The sequence below is a fragment of the Procambarus clarkii genome, chromosome 37, assembly GCF_040958095.1.
Source record: "Procambarus clarkii isolate CNS0578487 chromosome 37, FALCON_Pclarkii_2.0, whole genome shotgun sequence".
Taxonomy (NCBI): Eukaryota; Metazoa; Arthropoda; class Malacostraca; order Decapoda; family Cambaridae; genus Procambarus; species Procambarus clarkii.
Genome location: NC_091186.1, coordinates 41764085 through 41784183, shown reverse-complemented (window position 1 = coordinate 41784183; position 20099 = coordinate 41764085). Strand labels below are relative to the sequence as shown.

The following is a 20099-nucleotide window of genomic DNA, read 5'->3' as shown; positions in this document are numbered from 1 at the left end:
CAGGGTAAGATTATATTTATGAGCAAGATTTTACTAAGATACTGAGGTAAATGCTTACATAAATACAAAGTCTGCTATAATTAGAGAATAATTATAGCAAAACACAATAATAAATGCAAGTAAACAAAAGAATTGAAACAATTAGAAGTAGAATAAAGATCACTAGAGAGCCATGAAGGATACACAAGTTTGGTGGAGAGAACAAAACAAAAAAAAACAGTAGACTCTCAATATGAATATACACAAAATTGACAAATGATGATTGTAAAGTAAAATAATCTTAGATAATTAATTATCTAATTAATTAATTAATTAATTAATTAATTAATTAATTATAAGATCAGATATTATGTACCACGCCCTGCCCTGGTGACTCTCTATTACTCCCTTATCTATCCATATCTCAACTATGGTATTTGTGCTTGGGGCTCTACTACCCAAAATCACTTACGTCCTCTAATTACTCAACACAAAGCTGCTATTAGGACAATATCCAATTCTGGCCCCAGACATCACTCGGTACCCCTACTTAAATCTCTGAATATGTTAGACATTAAGTCACTGCACATTCTCTCATGTGTATTATACATATATAAAACGCTAAACTATAATGCCAATCCTGATCTCAAAAGCTTCATAGAAGGTTGTATCAGAACCCATGAGCATCACACCAGAAATAAATACAGTTTTGATATTCCTAGAGTACGACTTAATCAAACTAGAAATGCTCTACAAATCAAGGGGCCCAGAATGTGGAATGACCTTCCCAACCATGTTAAAGACTGTACCTCTCTCAACCAGTTTAAGTTAAAAGCGAAGCTATACCTAATAAATTCCCTGTAACCTACCTTACCCTTCTATTGTCAACCAATGTCTGTTTTTTTCTTTAAAGAGCGCTGTTTGTCGACATAATTGTATTTGTGCTGCTTTTTCATCTATGTTTTCATTTCTTGTTTTCATTCTACTCATTATGCTCAATTAGTATTAAGCTTGTCATTTAAGTTTATCATGCCCGAAACGCTTTGCGTAATAGTGGCTTTAGACATTGTATGTACTAGCTATACCTATAAGTTAAACAATCCTTGTAAATATTTATTGTATGTATGTACCTTACCTAAATAAAATTGTATTGTATTGTATTGTAATTATATTTAGCTTAGGTCTTTAACCTATAATTAGTATGAACTTAATTAAGGGAACAAAATGAGATCAATAATTAATTTCAATAAATGACATAAATAAGAACAATTAAATTTAAAATTTAAAAAAGAATAGGGTAAAATTAGATTTAAGAGTAAGATTTTACAATGATACTGAGGTAGATGATTGCATAAGTGCATGGAGACTTGACTGATTACTGAGGAAATTATATGAATGAGAGAACATTAGGTAAATGGTAAGGCAGAGACAACACCTTGGACAAAGTTAGAAAGCTTGCATATAAACGATCTGCCTAATGTCTCTAATATTCTTAAACCTATATTGTTTGCTGACGATACTACCCTTATCTATTCAAACCTCAACCCACATACACTAAATAATGTTGTGAATAATGAATAAAAAAAAGTCCACTTATGGATGTCAACTAACAAACTAACATTAAACATAGAAAAGACTTACTACATCTTATTTGGAAGCAAATCATCAAATGTAATTCAGCTACAGATAGACAACATTAAAATCAGTAATAAAAATGATGGTAAGTTTCTTGGCCTATTTCTAGACAAGAGACTCAACTTCAGCACCCACATTCAACACATAACTAAGAAAGTCTCTAAGACAGTTGGTATACTCTCTAAAATAAGATATAGTCACTGCTTTCACAGCAAAGCGGTTAAGTTCTGTGGGGAAGAAAATGTATTACCATGATTTGGTGTCTAACCGACTAAGTAGTGCGCGCACGCATCCAGCGGAGTACTTCAAAGCGCGCCCGCGGACTCAGCGACCTCTTGCTCGCCTCCTCCTCGACAGATACACTACAAAACGCCCACCCTCCTCCCGGGAAACCCTGCTTCCCCGGTTTTACTTTCCAAGGGAAGACGCTAAAGCAGTTTGCTGGGGACACTTGTTCCATCTTGCAACGAATTTGTGTTACCTTGGGGGTGCTCCGACGGAACCCCCAAAGTGATAAGCCAAGAATACCAAGAATTGGAATTACCGTAAATTCAATCATGCAACTTTCAATTAGAGATGTCTCTTCACTGTATTTGATTTAATACATTATCATTATAATGGCTATCCATTAATTTTATTTCTGTATAGTAATTTATGGTTATTCACTAATCATTATTAGTCACCATAATTAATTCCACTTTAATTATCTATTTATTCGTTATAATGAGCTATTATGCTTCTTCATTTTAAGGATTATCAATTGTTTAATCAATAATTATGATTATTATTATTAATTAATTATTTGTATTTATTTAATAATTAATTATTATTATTATTATAAAAATAAAATAAGTCCCCCCACTCTATGAGCGTTTTCTTTCAACCGCAGAAATTATGTTCCTAAGTATGCTCTCCTCTCACTATATTATGCATTAATCTACCCCCTATCTTAATTATGGTATCTGTGCATGGGGGTCTACCACTGCAAACCATCTTAAGCCCATCATCACCCAGCAAAAATCTGCTATCAGAATAATAACTAACTCTGCTTTCAGACAACACTCAGCTCCCTTGTTTAAATCCCTAAACTTGCTAAATATTAACTCCCTCCACACATTCTCTTGTGTCAACTACATTTACAAAAAACTGTTCTTAAATGCAAACCATGCTCTGAAACTCTCCCTGGACAGATGTAATAGGACCCATTATCACCACACACCAGAAATAGATATCTCTTTGATATCCCCAGGGTCAAACTTAATCTGTGTAAACACTCTATGTAAATTAAGGGACTTAGTCTATGGAACTTACTCCCTAGTGGATTGAAAAGCTGTCAAACATTTGCCTTATTTAAAAGCAAAACCAAAAAGTACCTATAAATAATAAATAAATAAATGTTTATTTAGGTAAGGTACATACATACAAGAGATTTTACAAAGAATGATGGATTTATAGATAGAGCTAGTACATACAATGCCTAAAGCCACTATTACGCACAGCGTTTCGGGCATGAAAAACATTAAATGACTAAGGCTTAATACTAATTGAGTATAAAGAATAAAATGTGTTGAGAACAAATAAAAATAAAGATAAAAAAAAGGGGGAACATGGCTGAAAAAGCAGCACAAATACAATTAGGTTGACAAACAGCGTTAATTAAAAAAACAGACATGGATTGACAATAGAGGGGTAAGGTAGGTTACAGGAAATTTATTAGGTAGTGCTTCGTTTTTATCTTAAACTGGTTGAGAGAGGTACAGTCTTTAACATGGTTGGGAAGGTCATTCCACATTCTGGGTCCCTTGATTTGTAGAGCATTTCAAGTTTGATTAAGTCGTACTCTTGGAATATCAAAACTGTATTTATTTATGGTGTGGTGCTCATGGGTTCTGTTACAACCTTCAATGAAGCTTTTGAGGTCAGGATTGGCATTACAGTTCAGCGTTTTATATATGTATAATACACACGAAAGAATGTGCAGTGACTTAATATCTAACATATTCAGAGATTTGAGTAGGGGTACCGAGTGATGTCTGGGCCCAGAGTTGGATATTGTCCTAATAGCAGCTTTGTGTTGAGTAATTAGAGGACGTAAATGATTTTGTGTAGTAGAACCCCAAGCACAAATACCATAGTTGAGATATGGATAGATGAGGGAGTAATAGAGAGTCTCCACGGAAGGGCGGGGTACATAATATCTGATCTTAGAAAGAATGCCAACAGTTTTTGAAACTTTTTTTGATATATTTAGAATGTGTCCCTGGAAATTCAGCTTGAGGTCAATGAGAACGCCAAGGAATTTGCTATCTAATTTGTTACAAATTTGGGTATTGTTTATTTTGAGATTTATTTGATTAGAGGATTTATTGCCAAACAGAATATAGAAAGTTTTGTCAATGTTAAGGATGAGTTTGTTGGCAGTTAGCCAAAGATGGACTTTATTTAGCTCAGTATTTACTGTGGCATTTAGAGCAAGGGGGTCAGGACTGGAGTAAATGAAGGTTGTGTCGTCAGCAAATAGAATTGGTTTGAGGTGTTGGGAGGCATTTAGAAGGCCATTAATGTAGATGAGAAAGAGGAGAGGGGCCAAGTATACTGCCCTGAGGAACACCAATGTTGATGTGTAGGGTGGGAGAAATTGAATTATTCAGAGAAACATACTGGAGCCTGTCAGTAAGGTAAGATTTGAGGTATTGCAGGGAGTGTTCTATGACTCCATAATGATGTAATTTAAGAAGAAGGTTTCGGTGATTGACAGTATCAAAAGCCTTATGCAGGTCCACAAATAACCCAACAGGGAACTCATTTTTATGAAGAACTGCATGAATCAAGTTAATCATACTAATAAGTGCATCGTTAGTGCTTTTTTTGGGTCTGAAGCCATATTGACAAGAGCTAAGTATATTGTGTTTGGCTAGATAAGAGTAAAGTTGCTTGTAGATTAGTTTTTCAAATATTTTTGACAAGTTAGGCAGGATTGATATAGGTCTGTAGTTGTTAACATCTGTGAGATCACCACATTTGTGGACAGGGGTTACTCTCTCATTTTTTAGAATATCTGGAAAGGTTTGGAGTTCAAGTGACTTGTTGAAGAGCACTGCAATAGCAGGACCTAATTTCATCTTCTTAGTTTCCTACCCTGAGCTTTAAATTTGCTCTGTACCTAGTGTTACCCAATCTCCTATTATTTATGTATTTAACCCAAACAACCTTATCATTGTGTTCATTGCTGTATTCTTTTATGTGCTAGCCATATGCTGTATTGTGCCTACCAATTTTTGTCAAGTACCATTCACGCTGTCATTGCAATCAATCTGAGCTACCTATGTGCTTTAATATACCTTCAATTTTCTCTCATCTTTATTTTTTTTCTTGCCTTGTAACTGTTATTATTTTTTATAAATTTTGCAAGTATTTACCTACTTAAAATTTTCTTAGATTAAGGACCTGCCCGAAACGCTGCGCGTACTAGTGGCTTTACAAGATTGTAATTACCATATTATGTATCCTCACAATCCCAATGTACCTTCTTGCTTACGCATTAATAAATAAATAAATAAATAAATAAATAAATAAATAAATAAATAAATAAATAAATAAATAAATAAATATAACTAACACGAAGGACTCTTCTTCACGAGATTCACCAGCTATAATCTTTTGTTTATGTTCCAAAATTTCTCGCACAGGGCGCACGACCTCCCCACTATCCCTGGTGGGCTAATTGGGCCTTTCACAAGAGCGGGCTGGAGAGCGCGGTAAATTCTGAAAAGTGTATACTTTTTTCAACTTTGTCAGCTCAATTCTCGTCCTAAGATTTGCAATTTGGTATCAATGTGTTCGCAATAGAATTCTCTACAAGACTAAATGCATATATACTCCAAAAGCCCGGCTTATCATCCGCAACTAACAGAGGAAGCGAGAGAAAGTTACCCGGGCGCGCACAAGAGGGATAAAATGTTTACACTCTTTTCAGTTTTGTCAACTCAGTTCTCGTGCTAGTTCTTTCATTTTGGTATCAATGTGTTCGCAATAGAATTCCCAACAGAAGTATATGCATATAATGTAAAACGCAGCAGCTATCTCCACCCGTTGACGTGATGAAAACAGGGCCATGGTTACCAGAAAGAGAGCTCTGCGCCACCCAAAGTGCCTCTCATTACATTAGAGGGCGCGGTAATTCTGAAAAGTGTATACTTTTTTCAACTTTGTCATCTCAGTTCTCGTCCTAGGTTTTTCAATTTGGTATCAATGTGTTCGCAATAGAATTCTCTACAGGACTAAATGAATATAAATCCCAAAAGCCCAGCAAGAAAGTGAGAGTTTCTTACCCGCGGGAGCGGGCAAGAGCTCACTCTTCACTTTGGACATCTCAATTCTCGTCCTAGGTCTTTCCTTTTGGTATCATTGAGTTCGCAATAGAATTCTCTACCGGAGTATAAGCATATATAAAGTCCAAATGTCCGGCGTACCCCCCACAGCAAACAGAGAATGTGACAGAGCGTTAACCCCGTGAGCGCTAATGAAGAGCAATAAAATGGGTATTCTGTTTTCAACTTTGTTACCTCAATTCTGGTCCTAGGTCTTTCATTTCGGTATCAATGTATTCGCAATGAAATTCCCTACAGGTGTATATGCATATAATATCCAAAACCGGAACAAAGTCTTCCCGAAAACGCCTCTACTGTTGCCGCACTGAGGACTCAATGCTGAGTCTTCTCCAGGCGAAAGGTGTAATTAATTGAAATCGATCCCAGTGTTATGTAGTAGAGAAAAATTGACCTATATCCAGTTTACGTAAAGCTATGAGTGGTCGACAGTACACTTAGATGACGGAGCAAACTTACGAAGGTTTTCTTCTTAGTGTAGCTACCTAAATACCGACGTAGCCGCCACGAAGGCGTTAAGAAGAAAAACATTCGTAAGTACCTTCGTGAATCTGGCCCCAGCACTCCATGATGATAAGCTACTGAATGCCACTATAAAAACATATGTATCTTCACTTGAGCTTTATATATGTCTATGGTAACGTATTTAAAATGAAGCTTATATTTCTATCTTTCTTAAGACATAAAACATTTGCGTTTATTAACGAATTTATGTGAAATAAGCATAGTTCTGAGAGAGAGTTGCTCTGTCGATCAGTCTGTGCAGGGTTGGAGCTCGGCGATTATAAAAATACAAGTATCTTCGCTTTTTATTCAAATATCCCCATGGTAAAGTATTTAAAATGTAGCTTATATTTCTATCTTTCTTGAGACATAAAACTCTTACAATACAATACAATACAATTTTATTTAGGTAAGGTACATACATACAATAAATATTTACAAGGATTGTTTGACTTATAGGTAGAGCTAGTACATACAATGCCTAAAGCCACTATTACGCAAAGCGTTTCGGGCATGATAAACTTAAATGACAAGCTTAATACTAATTGAGCATAATGAGTAGAATGAAAATAAGAAATGAAAACATAGATGAAAAAGCAGCACAAATACAATTATGTAGACAAACAGCGCTCTTTAAAGAAAAAAAACAGACATTGGTTGACAATAGAAGGGTAAGGTAGGTTACAGGGAATTTATTAGGTATAGCTTCGCTTTTAACTTAAACTGGTTGAGAGAGGTACAGTCTTTAACATGGTTGGGAAGGTCATTCCACATTCTGGGCCCCTTGATTTGTAGAGCATTTCTAGTTTGATTAAGTCGTACTCTAGGAATATCAAAACTGTATTTATTTCTGGTGTGATGCTCATGGGTTCTGATACAACCTTGTATGAAGCTTTTGAGATCAGGATTGGCATTATAGTTTAGCGTTTTATATATGTATAATACACATGAGAGAATGTGCAGTGACTTAATGTCTAACATATTCAGAGATTTAAGTAGGGGTACCGAGTGATGTCTGGGGCCAGAATTGGATATTGTCCTAATAGCAGCTTTGTGTTGAGTAATTAGAGGACGTAAGTGATTTTGGGTAGTAGAGCCCCAAGCACAAATACCATAGTTGAGATATGGATAGATAAGGGAGTAATAGAGAGTCACCAGGGCAGGGCGTGGTACATAATATCTGATCTTAGAAAGAATGCCCACAGTTTTTGAAACTTTTTTTGATATGTTTAGAATGTGTCCCTGGAAATTAAGCTTGTGGTCAATGAGAATGCCAAGGAATTTGCCATCTAATTTGTTACAAATTTGGGTATTGTTTATTTTGAGATTTATTTGATTAGAGGATTTATTGCCAAACAGAATATAAAAGGTTTTGTCAGTGTTAAGGGTGAGTTTGTTGGCAGTTAGCCACAGATGGACGTTATTTAGCTCAGTATTTACTGTGGCATTTAGAGCAAGGGGATCAGGACTGGAGTAAATGAAGGTTGTGTCGTCACCAAATAGAATTGGTTTGAGGTGTTGGGAGGCATTTGGAAGGTCATTAATGTAGATGAGAAAGAGGAGAGGGCCAAGTATGCTGCCCTGGGGAACACCAATGTTGATGGGTAGGGTGGGAGAAATTGTATTATTCACAGAAACATATTGGAGCCTGTCAGTAAGGTAGGATTTGAGGTATTGTAGGGAGTGTCCTCTGACTCCATAATGATGTAATTTAGGAAGAAGGTTTTGGTGGTTGACAGTGTCAAAAGCTTTACGCAGGTCCACAAACAACCCAATAGGGAACTCATTTTTATCAAGAGCTGTATGAATCGAGTTAAGCATACTAATAAGTGCATCGTTAGTGCTTTTTTGGGTCTGAAGCCATATTGGCAAGGGCTAAGTATATTGAGTTTGGCTAGATATGAGTAAAGCTGCTTATAGATTAGTTTTTCAAAAATTTTTGACAAGTTTGGCAGGATAGATATAGGTCTGTAGTTGTTAACATCTGTGAGATTACCACATTTGTGGACAGGCGTTACTCTCGCTTTTTTTAGAATATCTGGGAAGGTTTGGAGTTCAACCCAGCAAACATTTTCACGTTTTTAAAACGTTCTAAAAACGACATTTCATTGTTTTCAGCACGTTTATAATTACGTTTTAAAAATGTTTTTTGAGAATTTTTTTATACGACCTTAGAACGTAAATAAATAACATTTAAAAAAACCTTTTTATAATCTTTTAATTACCTACATTAAAACATTTAGGGTAAATCAGGGTATAATAATTTTTTAAATTATATCTGAAATAGAAAGGGAGAGAAAGAAAGAAGACATATCTGAGAAAGAAATGGACATCCTATATATGTACGTGTAAATTACAAATAAATAGGGTACAAAAAGAGAATTAAAATATTATATTTATTTAAGATTGAGTAATACAACAAAATATATGTAATAGCTCGAAATATATAGACTATATCTATAATCCTCTAAATAAAATCCTCTAATCAATAAATCCTCTACAATAAAACCTCTAAAGGCAATAAATCCTCTAATCAAATAAATCTCAAAATAAACAATACCCAAATTTGTAACAAATTAGATGGCAAATTCCTTGGCATTCTCATTGACCACAAGCTGAATTTCCAGGGACACATTCTAAACATATCTAAAAAAGTTTCAAAAACTGTGGGCATTCTTTCTAAGATCAGATATTATGTACCACGCCCTGCCCTGGTGACTCTATTACTCCCTTATCTATCCATATCTCAACTATGGTATTTGTGCTTGGGGCTCTACTACCCAAAATCATTTACGTCCTCTAATTACTCAACACAAAGCTGCTATTAGGACAATATCCAATTCTGGCCCCAGACATCACTCGGTACCCCTATTCAAATCCCTGAATATGTTAGACATTAAGTCACTGCACATTCTCTCATGTGTACTATACATATACAAAACGCTAAATTGTAATGCCAATCCTGATCTCAAAAGCTTCATAGAAGGTTGTAACAGAACCCATGAGCATCACACCAGAAATAAATACAGTTTTGATATTCCTAGAGTACGACTTAATCAAACCAGAAATGCTCTACAAATCAAGGGGCCCAGAATGTGGAATGACCTTCCCAACCATGTTAAAGACAGTACCTCTCTCAACCAGTTTAAGATAAAAACTAAACACTACCTAATAAATTCCCTGTAACCTACCTCACTCCTCTATTGTCAACCCATGTCCGTTATTTTCTTTTTTTTTAATCAACACTGTCAACCTATTGTATTTGTGCTGCTTTTTCAGTCATGTTCCCCCTTTTTTTTATCTTTATTTGTATTTGTTCTCAACACTTTTTATTCTTTATGCTCAATTAGTATTAAGTTCTAGATATTAATGTTTTTCTTGCCCGAAACGCATTGCGTAATAGTGGCTTTAGGCATTGTATGTACTAGCTTTATCTATATATCAATCCATTAATGTAACATCACTTGTATGTATATACCTTACCTGAATAAACATCTGAATATGAATCTAATAGAATATAAAAGTAAAAATCTATATAAGCAATATGTGAACACAATAGATTTCGTGATCAAGCAGCCTGTGATTCATGTCATGCTGAGTGAGATCAGCCTGACGTTACAAGCAGTTATTGTTACTTAAAACTAAAACAAGTAAAATTTCCTGAGTATACACTATATACTATATAACATAACACTATAGTTTTTCTATGACTAAAAATACAAATTATAAATCATTTATTCAAATGTTAGCACCATGCAAGAAGAGCGGAGACAAAACAAAATTAAGGCAAGGGGAGAGAAGACAGAATAGAAACAACAGAGAGGGGAGAGAGAAATGAGAGAACATTGAAGAGAAGGGGAAGAGAAAGACAAGATAAGAAAAAGATACAAGATAAAAACGACGCAAGTGAATTCCACAAATGTAAAAAGTAAAGGAAGAGAGAAGCTAGAAGAGACAGAAAACGAGAGGTGTTAGAAGAGAGGAGGAAAGGAGAGATAAAAAGAGAAGAAAAACAGGAGAGAAACGTAAAAGAAATTAAAAAAAAAGGGACATTTGTGAGGAGAGAAAACAAAGAGACCAGAGAAGACCATATATCAAGAGTGAGGATAAACACTTAATTGTGAATTTTCTTAGTAGACATCCTCTGCCTCTTGTTGCCCCTCTTGTATACGAATCGTACTTGCAAGTTTTCCCTGAAAAGATATTAACAAAATTAATTAATATTTATTTGTTTATATAAATTACACACACACAAATATATATATATATATATATATATATATATATATATATATATATATATATATATATATATATATATATATATATATATATATATGTATATATGTATATATATATATATATGTATATATATGCGGAAAATCCACAGAGAAATATGAAATGAGGTGAACGTTTCGGCTTTGTTAAAGCCTTTGTCAACACCAGACTGATTGAGTCTGGTGTTGACAAAGGCTTTAACAAAGCCGAAACGTTCACCTCATTTCATATTTCTCTGTGGATTTTCCGCATAAAATGATCAGTGTTTTGTGATCGTCAATTGCATGTATATATATATATATATGAGGGAAGGGGATGTTCCCTCCATGCTGGATATTATATTTACCAGGAAAGAGGAGAAATTTATCATTCAGTACCTCCCTCCCTTGGGTAAAAGTGACCATGTCTTTTTGGGACTAAAGTATGCAATGCATTATAATCTGGAAGAAAATGAGCTTGAAGCAGTTGAAAAACCTGATTTGTGGAGAGGTCATAATGGGGAACTCAGATATTTCCTTAAGGAATTTGACAGAAACACTTGCTGTTAAGACATTAGGACATCTTCGGACATTAGGACATCTTCAGAACGAGTGGATTTACAGGTCGAGAACTGGACATAAATAGGCAGGAGAGAATGATGGAGTGAGGCGAGGTACAATACGTGGACACTGCAGAGGGCCTATTGGCCCATCCGATGCAGCAACCACACACAGGCCCAAACATAGATTGGGAGATGGCTTCTTCAATAATGAATTGTACAAGTACTTATAACAGAAACATAATTGGATCTGCTTTTGATCAGATCACAAAAGAAAGTAAATTGAACATTAGCAGCGGTTTATATAACTTAGATCCATTTTTAATTGATCAATTAAAGGGCGATTTAAGTAGGATCATTGGAACACATTTGTCTCACTAATTCATTGTAAATATTTACCATTTTTATGCTATGATTATCCATGTTTGGGCCTGTGTGTGGTTCCTGCATCGGAAAAATTCTTGTTTCAATTTTCCTCCGTGGTCTGACACTGACTATCTATCTATCTATCTATATATCTATCTATATATCTATATATATATGTATATATATATATATATATATATATATATATATATATATATATATATATGTATATATATATATATATATATATATATATATATATATATATATATATATATATATGTCGTACCTAGTAGCCAGAACTCACTTCTCAGCCTACTATGCAAGGCCCGATTTGCCTAATAAGCCAAGTTTTCATGAATTAATGTTTTTGCGTCTACCTAACCTACCTAACCTAACCTAACCTAGCTTTTTTTGGATACCTAACCTAACCTTACCTATATATATAGGTTAGGTTAGGTTAGGTAGGGTTGGTTAGGTTCGGTCATATATCTACGTTAATTTTAACTCCAATAAAAAAAATTGACCTCATACATAGTGAAAAGGGTAGCTTTATCATTTCATAAGAAAAAAATTATAGTAAATATATTAATTCATGAAAACTTGGCTTATTAAGCAAATCGGGCCTTGAATAGTAGGCTGAGAAGTGAGTTCTGGCTACTAGGTACGACATATATATATATATATATATATATATATATATATATATATATATATATATATATATATATATATGTCGTACTTAGTAGCCAGAATGCACTTCTCAGCCTACTATGCAAGGCCCGATTTGCCTAATAAGCCAAGTTTTCATGAATTAATATATTTTCTCTAATTTTTTTCTTATGAAAAGATAAAGCTACCCATTTCATTATATATGAGGTCAATTTTTTTTATTGGAGGTAAAATTAACGTAGATATATGACCGAACCTAACCAACCCTACCTAACCTAATTAACCTATCTTTATAGGTTAGGTTGCGTTAGATAGCCGAAAAAGTTAGGTTAGGTAATCGAAAAACAATTATTTCATGAAAACTTGGCTTATTAGGCAAATCAGGCCTTGCATTGTAGGCTGAGAAGTGTGTTCTGGCTACTAGGTACGATATATATATATATATATATATATATATATATATATATATATATATATATATATATATATATATATATATATATATATATATATATATATATATATATATATATATATATATATATATATATGCCTATACTTGCATAAACCACAAGTGAAGATAAACAATCTTTTGTTTATCTTCATTGTTTATCTTCACTTGTGGTTTATGCAAGTATAGGCTTATAAGCTGGACACGAGTTCTCTCACATTGACAGTGGCTTGACGAAAATTGCAGACTGACCCCTCACTCATCTGGTGCCTTCGGGAGGTAGAGATGTTTGAGATATATATATCTCGAACTATCTACTTCTTTTGTAAGGTCTGATGGCGTAGTGGGTTAAAGCATACTAGTTATGCCAGCTACTGGAAGGTAGTTGTGCTTTCTGGGTTCGAGTTCCACTGGTGGGTGTTGTCCAAAGATTGTATATATATATATATATATATATATATATATATATATATATATATATATATATATATATATATATATACAGTATATAAACAGATAATTAGTGAAAACAAAAAAAATTTAAATTATTTTACCTTGTACCTAGATCCACCAGGTCTGTTTGGAGCATGTTTAAGTACTTCAGAAATTTGAAAGGTCACGTCTTCCACCTTAACTTGCGGATGTGCGTTGATAGATGATTCTGTAAAATTAACAGTTATTTATATAACAAATTCTGTATAACAATAATATTCTGTAAAATTAAAAGTAATTTACACATCAGATAAAACTCTCCAGAGATGGTGATACACAACATATAAAAGACAAGTTTCAGAACAAGATATGCATTTAGGAATAAGGTTTCGTACATGTAGGTAGCACATGAGAAAAAAAGTGGAAGGTGATCAAGTTTATATTAACATGTTAACGGCTTTATTGAGGCTTTGCAAGAATGAAAAAATATTACTAATATAATCTCACCGACCAATGAATTGTACGTTGTTTAAAAGTCAATTATTTACATTATTATTATTATTTAATACTAATGATATAAAAATGCATTTTGCAATCTACTATTTATGCAAGTATTAACCACAGGATCATGAAATAAACTGCAAAATACTGTAAAGGATAAACCAATTAAGTTTACATTTTCCCATAGCTAAGTCAGTCAGTTCTACAGTACTAGCAGCAGAGAACAATTATGACCAACCTCTATTAAATGAAACAATCTTAAGAGCAAGTGATAGAAATATAATCATTTATACTTAATGTACACTTAATTTGAACTGAAAATTTTAATTTTTTAGTGAATTTTAAATAATAAAAAATTATTTAATTTTTTTGTTACTTACTTAAAATAACATTATATAGTTCTTGTTTTTCTAGAAATGCTAATTTCTTCTTTTGTCCTTTTAGGCTGTATAATGACCAAAGGCCGTTTGTTCCTATCTTCTTCATCATTCTTCGAACCGTAGTTGCACAATCAGACCCACGTACACTGGTTAAAAGCAACACCTAAAAGCAACAACAAAAATGTAGTACACTAGTAATTTTGATATATGTATGTATGTATGTATGTGTGTATGTATGTATGTATGTATGTATGTATGTATGTATGTATGTATGTATGTATGTATGTATGTATGTATGTATGTGTGTATGTATGTATGTATGTGTATGTATGTGTATGTATACATATACATATATATATATAATATATATATATATATATATATATATATATATATATATATATATATATATTATATATATATATATATATATATATATATATATATATATATATATATATATATATATATATATATATATATATATATTGGTGTATACTGGCAGCAGGTTTTCTTTCAAACATGTTTCATTGAATATGACCGCATATTCTGTATTTATTATTTTCTGGTTTAGGGCTTCTATCCCTCTAACTATTTTCTTAGCATCAGGGCTTAATTGAAATAGGAGTTCTCCAAAACTCATTTTCGTACTTTTAAGGTGAAGAAAAGAAGTGATTTACTATAGAGTGTATTACACTTATTTATATAATTTGCACGACGTTTCGAACCTCCATGGTTCATTCTCAAGTGAACAGATCTTACAATACTCTTAGAGAGTTCTCTTAGAGTTAGTTCTCTTAGAGAGAACAACAAGAGAAAACAAGAGAAATGTTTCTAACAAGAGAAATGTTGAACAAGAATACTTGCATAATAGACAAAACCCAAGATGCAAGAAGATTACAAATTCTTGAGGCAATTCACATAAGAATAGAGCGACCTACCATGAACACCCAAATCACGGAACTATTTACTCTACCTACCATGAGAGTAAGGACAAGACAAGAACATATCGATGCCAACACAGAAGACAATGTCCAACATAACATGCCAATTACACTGGATTAATCTTTGTTTAGATAGGAGATGCCTCGTATGGGCCAATAAGCCTTCTGCAGCCTCTATGTTTCACCTCACATTTATCCCTTATGTATCCCCCCATGTTTTCACCTTCATTGTATTATCACCTGACCCAGTGCGGGTTTAAAATCAACTAGTATTGTAAGATCTGTTCACTTGAGAATGAACCATGGAGGTTCGAAACGTCGTGCAAATTATATAAATAAGTGTAATACACTCTATAGTAAATCACTTCTTTTCTTCACCTTAAAAGTACGAAAATGAGTTTTGGAGAACTCCTATTTTAATTAAGCCCTGATGCTAAGAAAATAGTTAGAGGGATAGAAGCCCTAAACCAGAAAATAATAAATACAGAATATGCGGTCATATTCAATGAAACATATATATATATATATATATATATATATATATATATATATATATATATATATATATATATATATATATATATATATATATATATATATATATATATATATATATATATATATATATATATATATATAATCTTTGGACAACACCCACCAGTGGGACTCGAACCCAGAAAGCACAACTACCTTCCAGTAGCTGGCATAACTAGTATGCTTTAACCCACTACGCCATCAGACCTTACAAAAGAAGTAGATAGTTCGAGATATATATATCTCAAACATCTCTACCTCCCGAAGGCACCAGATGAGTGAGGGGTCAGTCTGCAATTTTCGTCAAGCCACTGTCAATGTGAGAGAACTCGTGTCCAGCTTATAAGCCTATACTTGCATAAACCACAAGTGAAGATAAACAATCTTTGGACAACACCCACCAGTGGGACTCGAACCCAGAAAGCACAACTACCTTCCAGTAGCTGGCATAACTAGTATGCTTTAACCCACTACGCCATCAGACCTTACAAAAGAAGTAGATAGTTCGAGATATATATATCTCAAACATCTCTACCTCCCGAAGGCACCAGATGAGTGAGGGGTCAGTCTGCAATTTTCGTCAAGCCACTGTCAATGTGAGAGAACTCGTGTCCAGCTTATAAGCCTATACTTGCATAAACCACAAGTGAAGATAAACAATCTTTGGACAACACCCACCAGTGGGACTCGAACCCAGAAAGCACAACTACCTTCCAGTAGCTGGCATAACTAGTATGCTTTAACCCACTACGCCATCAGACCTTACAAAAGAAGTAGATAGTTCGAGATATATATATCTCAAACATCTCTACCTCCCGAAGGCACCAGATGAGTGAGGGGTCAGTCTGCAATTTTCGTCAAGCCACTGTCAATGTGAGAGAACTCGTGTCCAGCTTATAAGCCTATACTTGCATAAACCACAAGTGAAGATAAACAATCTTTGGACAACACCCACCAGTGGGACTCGAACCCAGAAAGCACAACTACCTTCCAGTAGCTGGCATAACTAGTATGCTTTAACCCACTACGCCATCAGACCTTACAAAAGAAGTAGATAGTTCGAGATATATATATCTCAAACATCTCTACCTCCCGAAGGCACCAGATGAGTGAGGGGTCAGTCTGCAATTTTCGTCAAGCCACTGTCAATGTGAGAGAACTCGTGTCCAGCTTATAAGCCTATACTTGCATAAACCACAAGTGAAGATAAACAATCTTTGGACAACACCCACCAGTGGGACTCGAACCCAGAAAGCACAACTACCTTCCAGTAGCTGGCATAACTAGTATGCTTTAACCCACTACGCCATCAGACCTTACAAAAGAAGTAGATAGTTCGAGATATATATATCTCAAACATCTCTACCTCCCGAAGGCACCAGATGAGTGAGGGGTCAGTCTGCAATTTTCGTCAAGCCACTGTCAATGTGAGAGAACTTATGATAAGGCATCTTATCATAAATAACATCTCAACAAAAATCACATCATTCTAGGAGGTGATTTCAATATTGACCTGGGTCTACAAAATAACCCTCTAGTTGACTATTTCCATAACAGCATGTAATCCTCTATGATAATCCCCACAATCACCAAGCACTAGACCAAAGTTCTCAAGTCAAGCCTAGCCTCGGGCCGGGCTTGGGGAGTAGAAGAACTCCCAGACCCCCATCAAGCAGATAAGTGTGTGTGTTATGAAGAGATACATCTCAACGACTAACAAAATTAGCAAGAGAAATATAGTCGTTGAAATGTAAGCCTCATCCTAACCATACACTCAAGACCTTGAGAAAGCACTCAGGAGAGTGTGAAAGACTCTGTGTTAATATTACATAATTTACAAATACATAAGTGTTATATTTTATCCTATCCTATATAAACAAGATTATATCATTATTCTTATTATTTAGCAATTTTATCTTTTCTGCATGAACTATCAAAAAATTTTAATTAGAAAATTAGCAAATATCTGTAATATTTAAGATGAAAAATTGAAGGAAACATTACTGTTAAAATACCACTTACAAATTTTGTTCTGAAACTCGATTCCGCTAACTTCCTATTGAGAATATTAAGATCACCTTCTGCAGCAATAGGATTTGGTATTAGATCTTCTATGATCTTGTCTGTTTCTTTTGTAGTCAAAGTTGCTTTCAATATCTTCACATCACTTTTCAGTTCATTCACATCACTTTTCAGTTCATTCACATCACTTTTCAGTTCATTCACTTCAGTGTATATGGCCTGCAACATGTTACCTGGAAATTTATACAGTATATAGAAAGTGTACATGCTATTATATTACATATCTTGAATGTACATTTAAAATAAAAGCATTATAAAGTATATTTTAAAATAACTGACACTGAGAAAGCACCCAAAAAGTAGGCTATGACTGATGTGATAGATAATGGGATAATTTCTTAGTAATTATGAAACTGCTTATATAATTGGAAGCAAATTCAGCAATCTAACCTGCTCAGTTTGCAGTCTACTTGAACATGAAACTTATGCCTATCACCCATAGGGTACATATAGGTTATAGGCTACATAATAAATTAATTAAACTTTCAAAACTTACTCATATTCTGCATCATTTCTTTCAAACTCCCATCGTTCTTGTCTGGTGACTTTGGGTCGAATAAATTCCTTGACCTTGGAGTCCTAACGACTGAAGTACTTGGCGTGACCAGCTCATTGTCTTTAAGATTGCAAGATTTAGCTATTAAAATCTAACTACTGTACTGTATAATCAACAAATTTCATGAGCTTTTACTACTGCATACTAATATTATAAGTTATACTATATGTCTACATCACATTTAAACTACCCAACATCAGAAAGAGGGTGAGCCAACATCAGAGAGGGGGGGGGGGTTATCATGAGAGAGAGGAGGGCCAACATGAGAAGAGAAGAAAAAAGAAAAGAAAGAAATAAATAAAGAAAAAGAAAGAAAAGAAAGATAGAGAGACATACAGAGACAGACAGACACATACACACAGAATAAGAAGAGGTGACAGAACAAAATTAACAAAACAAATTTCAACATGAGAAAAGGGAGGTCAACATGAGAGAGTGGGTCAACATGATATATATTTTAAATAATTACTTATTACCTTCATGAAGAAATACTGATGGCGTCAACGGTGTATTGTGAAGTGTAGTCTTCACTGGAGACTGCTTTTGTAGGACTGTTCTATTAGCTGAAAAGGAGTTATGTTTATTTCAAACACTTTTTAACCAAATAATATTTTTAAGACTTTAATATAGTTTGAACTAACATGAGAGAGGTGGGGGTCAACATGAAATACACATTTTAAAAATTAACTTATTACCTTCATGAGGAAATACTGATGGCGTTGAAGGTGTATTGTGAAGTGTAGTCTTCACTGGAGACGGCTTTTGTAGGACTGTTCTATTAGCTGAAAAGGAGTTATGCTTATTTCAAACACTAGTTAACCAAAATATATTTTTAAGACTTTAATATAGTTTGAACTAACATGAGAGAGGTGGGGGTCAATATGAGATACATATTTTAAAAATTAACTTAAGGTAAGGGACAAATTAACACGTAAGGTAAAGGTAAGATAAAGGACAAATTAACACGTAAGGGACAAACAAAAAGAAAAGTAATAACAAACCTGCTTGTTTCTAGTGACTAGATCAAAGGAAAACCAAAATTTCCCTGAACTGTGACAAGTGAAAAGCACCTGCTAGACAAAGTGGGAAAAGTTCACTAGACCCCATATGCACATAAAAGAATAATATACTTAATATTAAACAATTAGAAATAAACACATATTTCTATACAGAAATTCCAGATAAGCATAAAAATTACTCAAAGCTTCTAGTACTTCCAGAAGGAATTAAACAAAACAAAAAAAAAAAAAAAACAGCAAGAACTAAGTTTAGAGCAGTTTTTAGTTTTTTTTAAACCAAAAGCATAAATAACCAAACAAAGGAAGCATGGTTAAATATCAATTTAGAACTTTTAATGTTATTTACTACTAATCCTTACATTCACTTAATATACCAAAATAATATGGTATTTGCGGAGGACTTATTTCTTTTGAAGGGGTATTCTCATATGAAGATGGCGAACACTTCTTCTTGGATTGAGACGAGTGATGATTGCCTGAAATTATTTAAATTGCTTAATGTATTGAATGGCATTTTTCAAGTTGCAAATTTTTTTTAAATTAATGTAGTAGGTTATCAATGCTTACGTTTGTTATTCTCGGAATTCTCTTCTTCATATTTGAAGCATGGTTTCCTTTTTCGTTGTCGAGGATAGCCCATATCGTCTTCAGTTTCGACATTTGAAGTGTCTTCCGCAGCTAAGCATCTTCGTTTTGCAACGTCAAAATCATCTGTAATAATTGAATATAATTAGTAATATATCAGCGAGATATATATTTATCGTTACCTAGTAGAGTAGTGAACACTAAGAAATAACTTAAATCAGCTTCCTAAAGAGATGTTTAATAAAACGACGTACA

At 33.9% G+C, this 20099-nt stretch overlaps 1 protein-coding gene across 1 annotated transcript; it reads right to left on the bottom strand.

Moving 5' to 3' along the window:
* Positions 1-10287: 10287 nt before the first annotated feature.
* On the bottom strand, positions 10288-19280 carry LOC138372113 (uncharacterized). The gene is made up of 6 exons (XM_069337407.1): positions 18717-19280; positions 18181-18300; positions 17625-17857; positions 14125-14287; positions 13366-13472; positions 10288-10699 (listed from the first exon to the last, which is right to left on the bottom strand). The coding sequence occupies exons 2-6, from the start codon at positions 18194-18196 to the stop codon at positions 10637-10639; spliced, it is 582 nt and encodes a 193-aa protein (XP_069193508.1). The 5' UTR covers positions 18197-18300; positions 18717-19280; the 3' UTR covers positions 10288-10636.
* Positions 19281-20099: the final 819 nt, after the last annotated feature.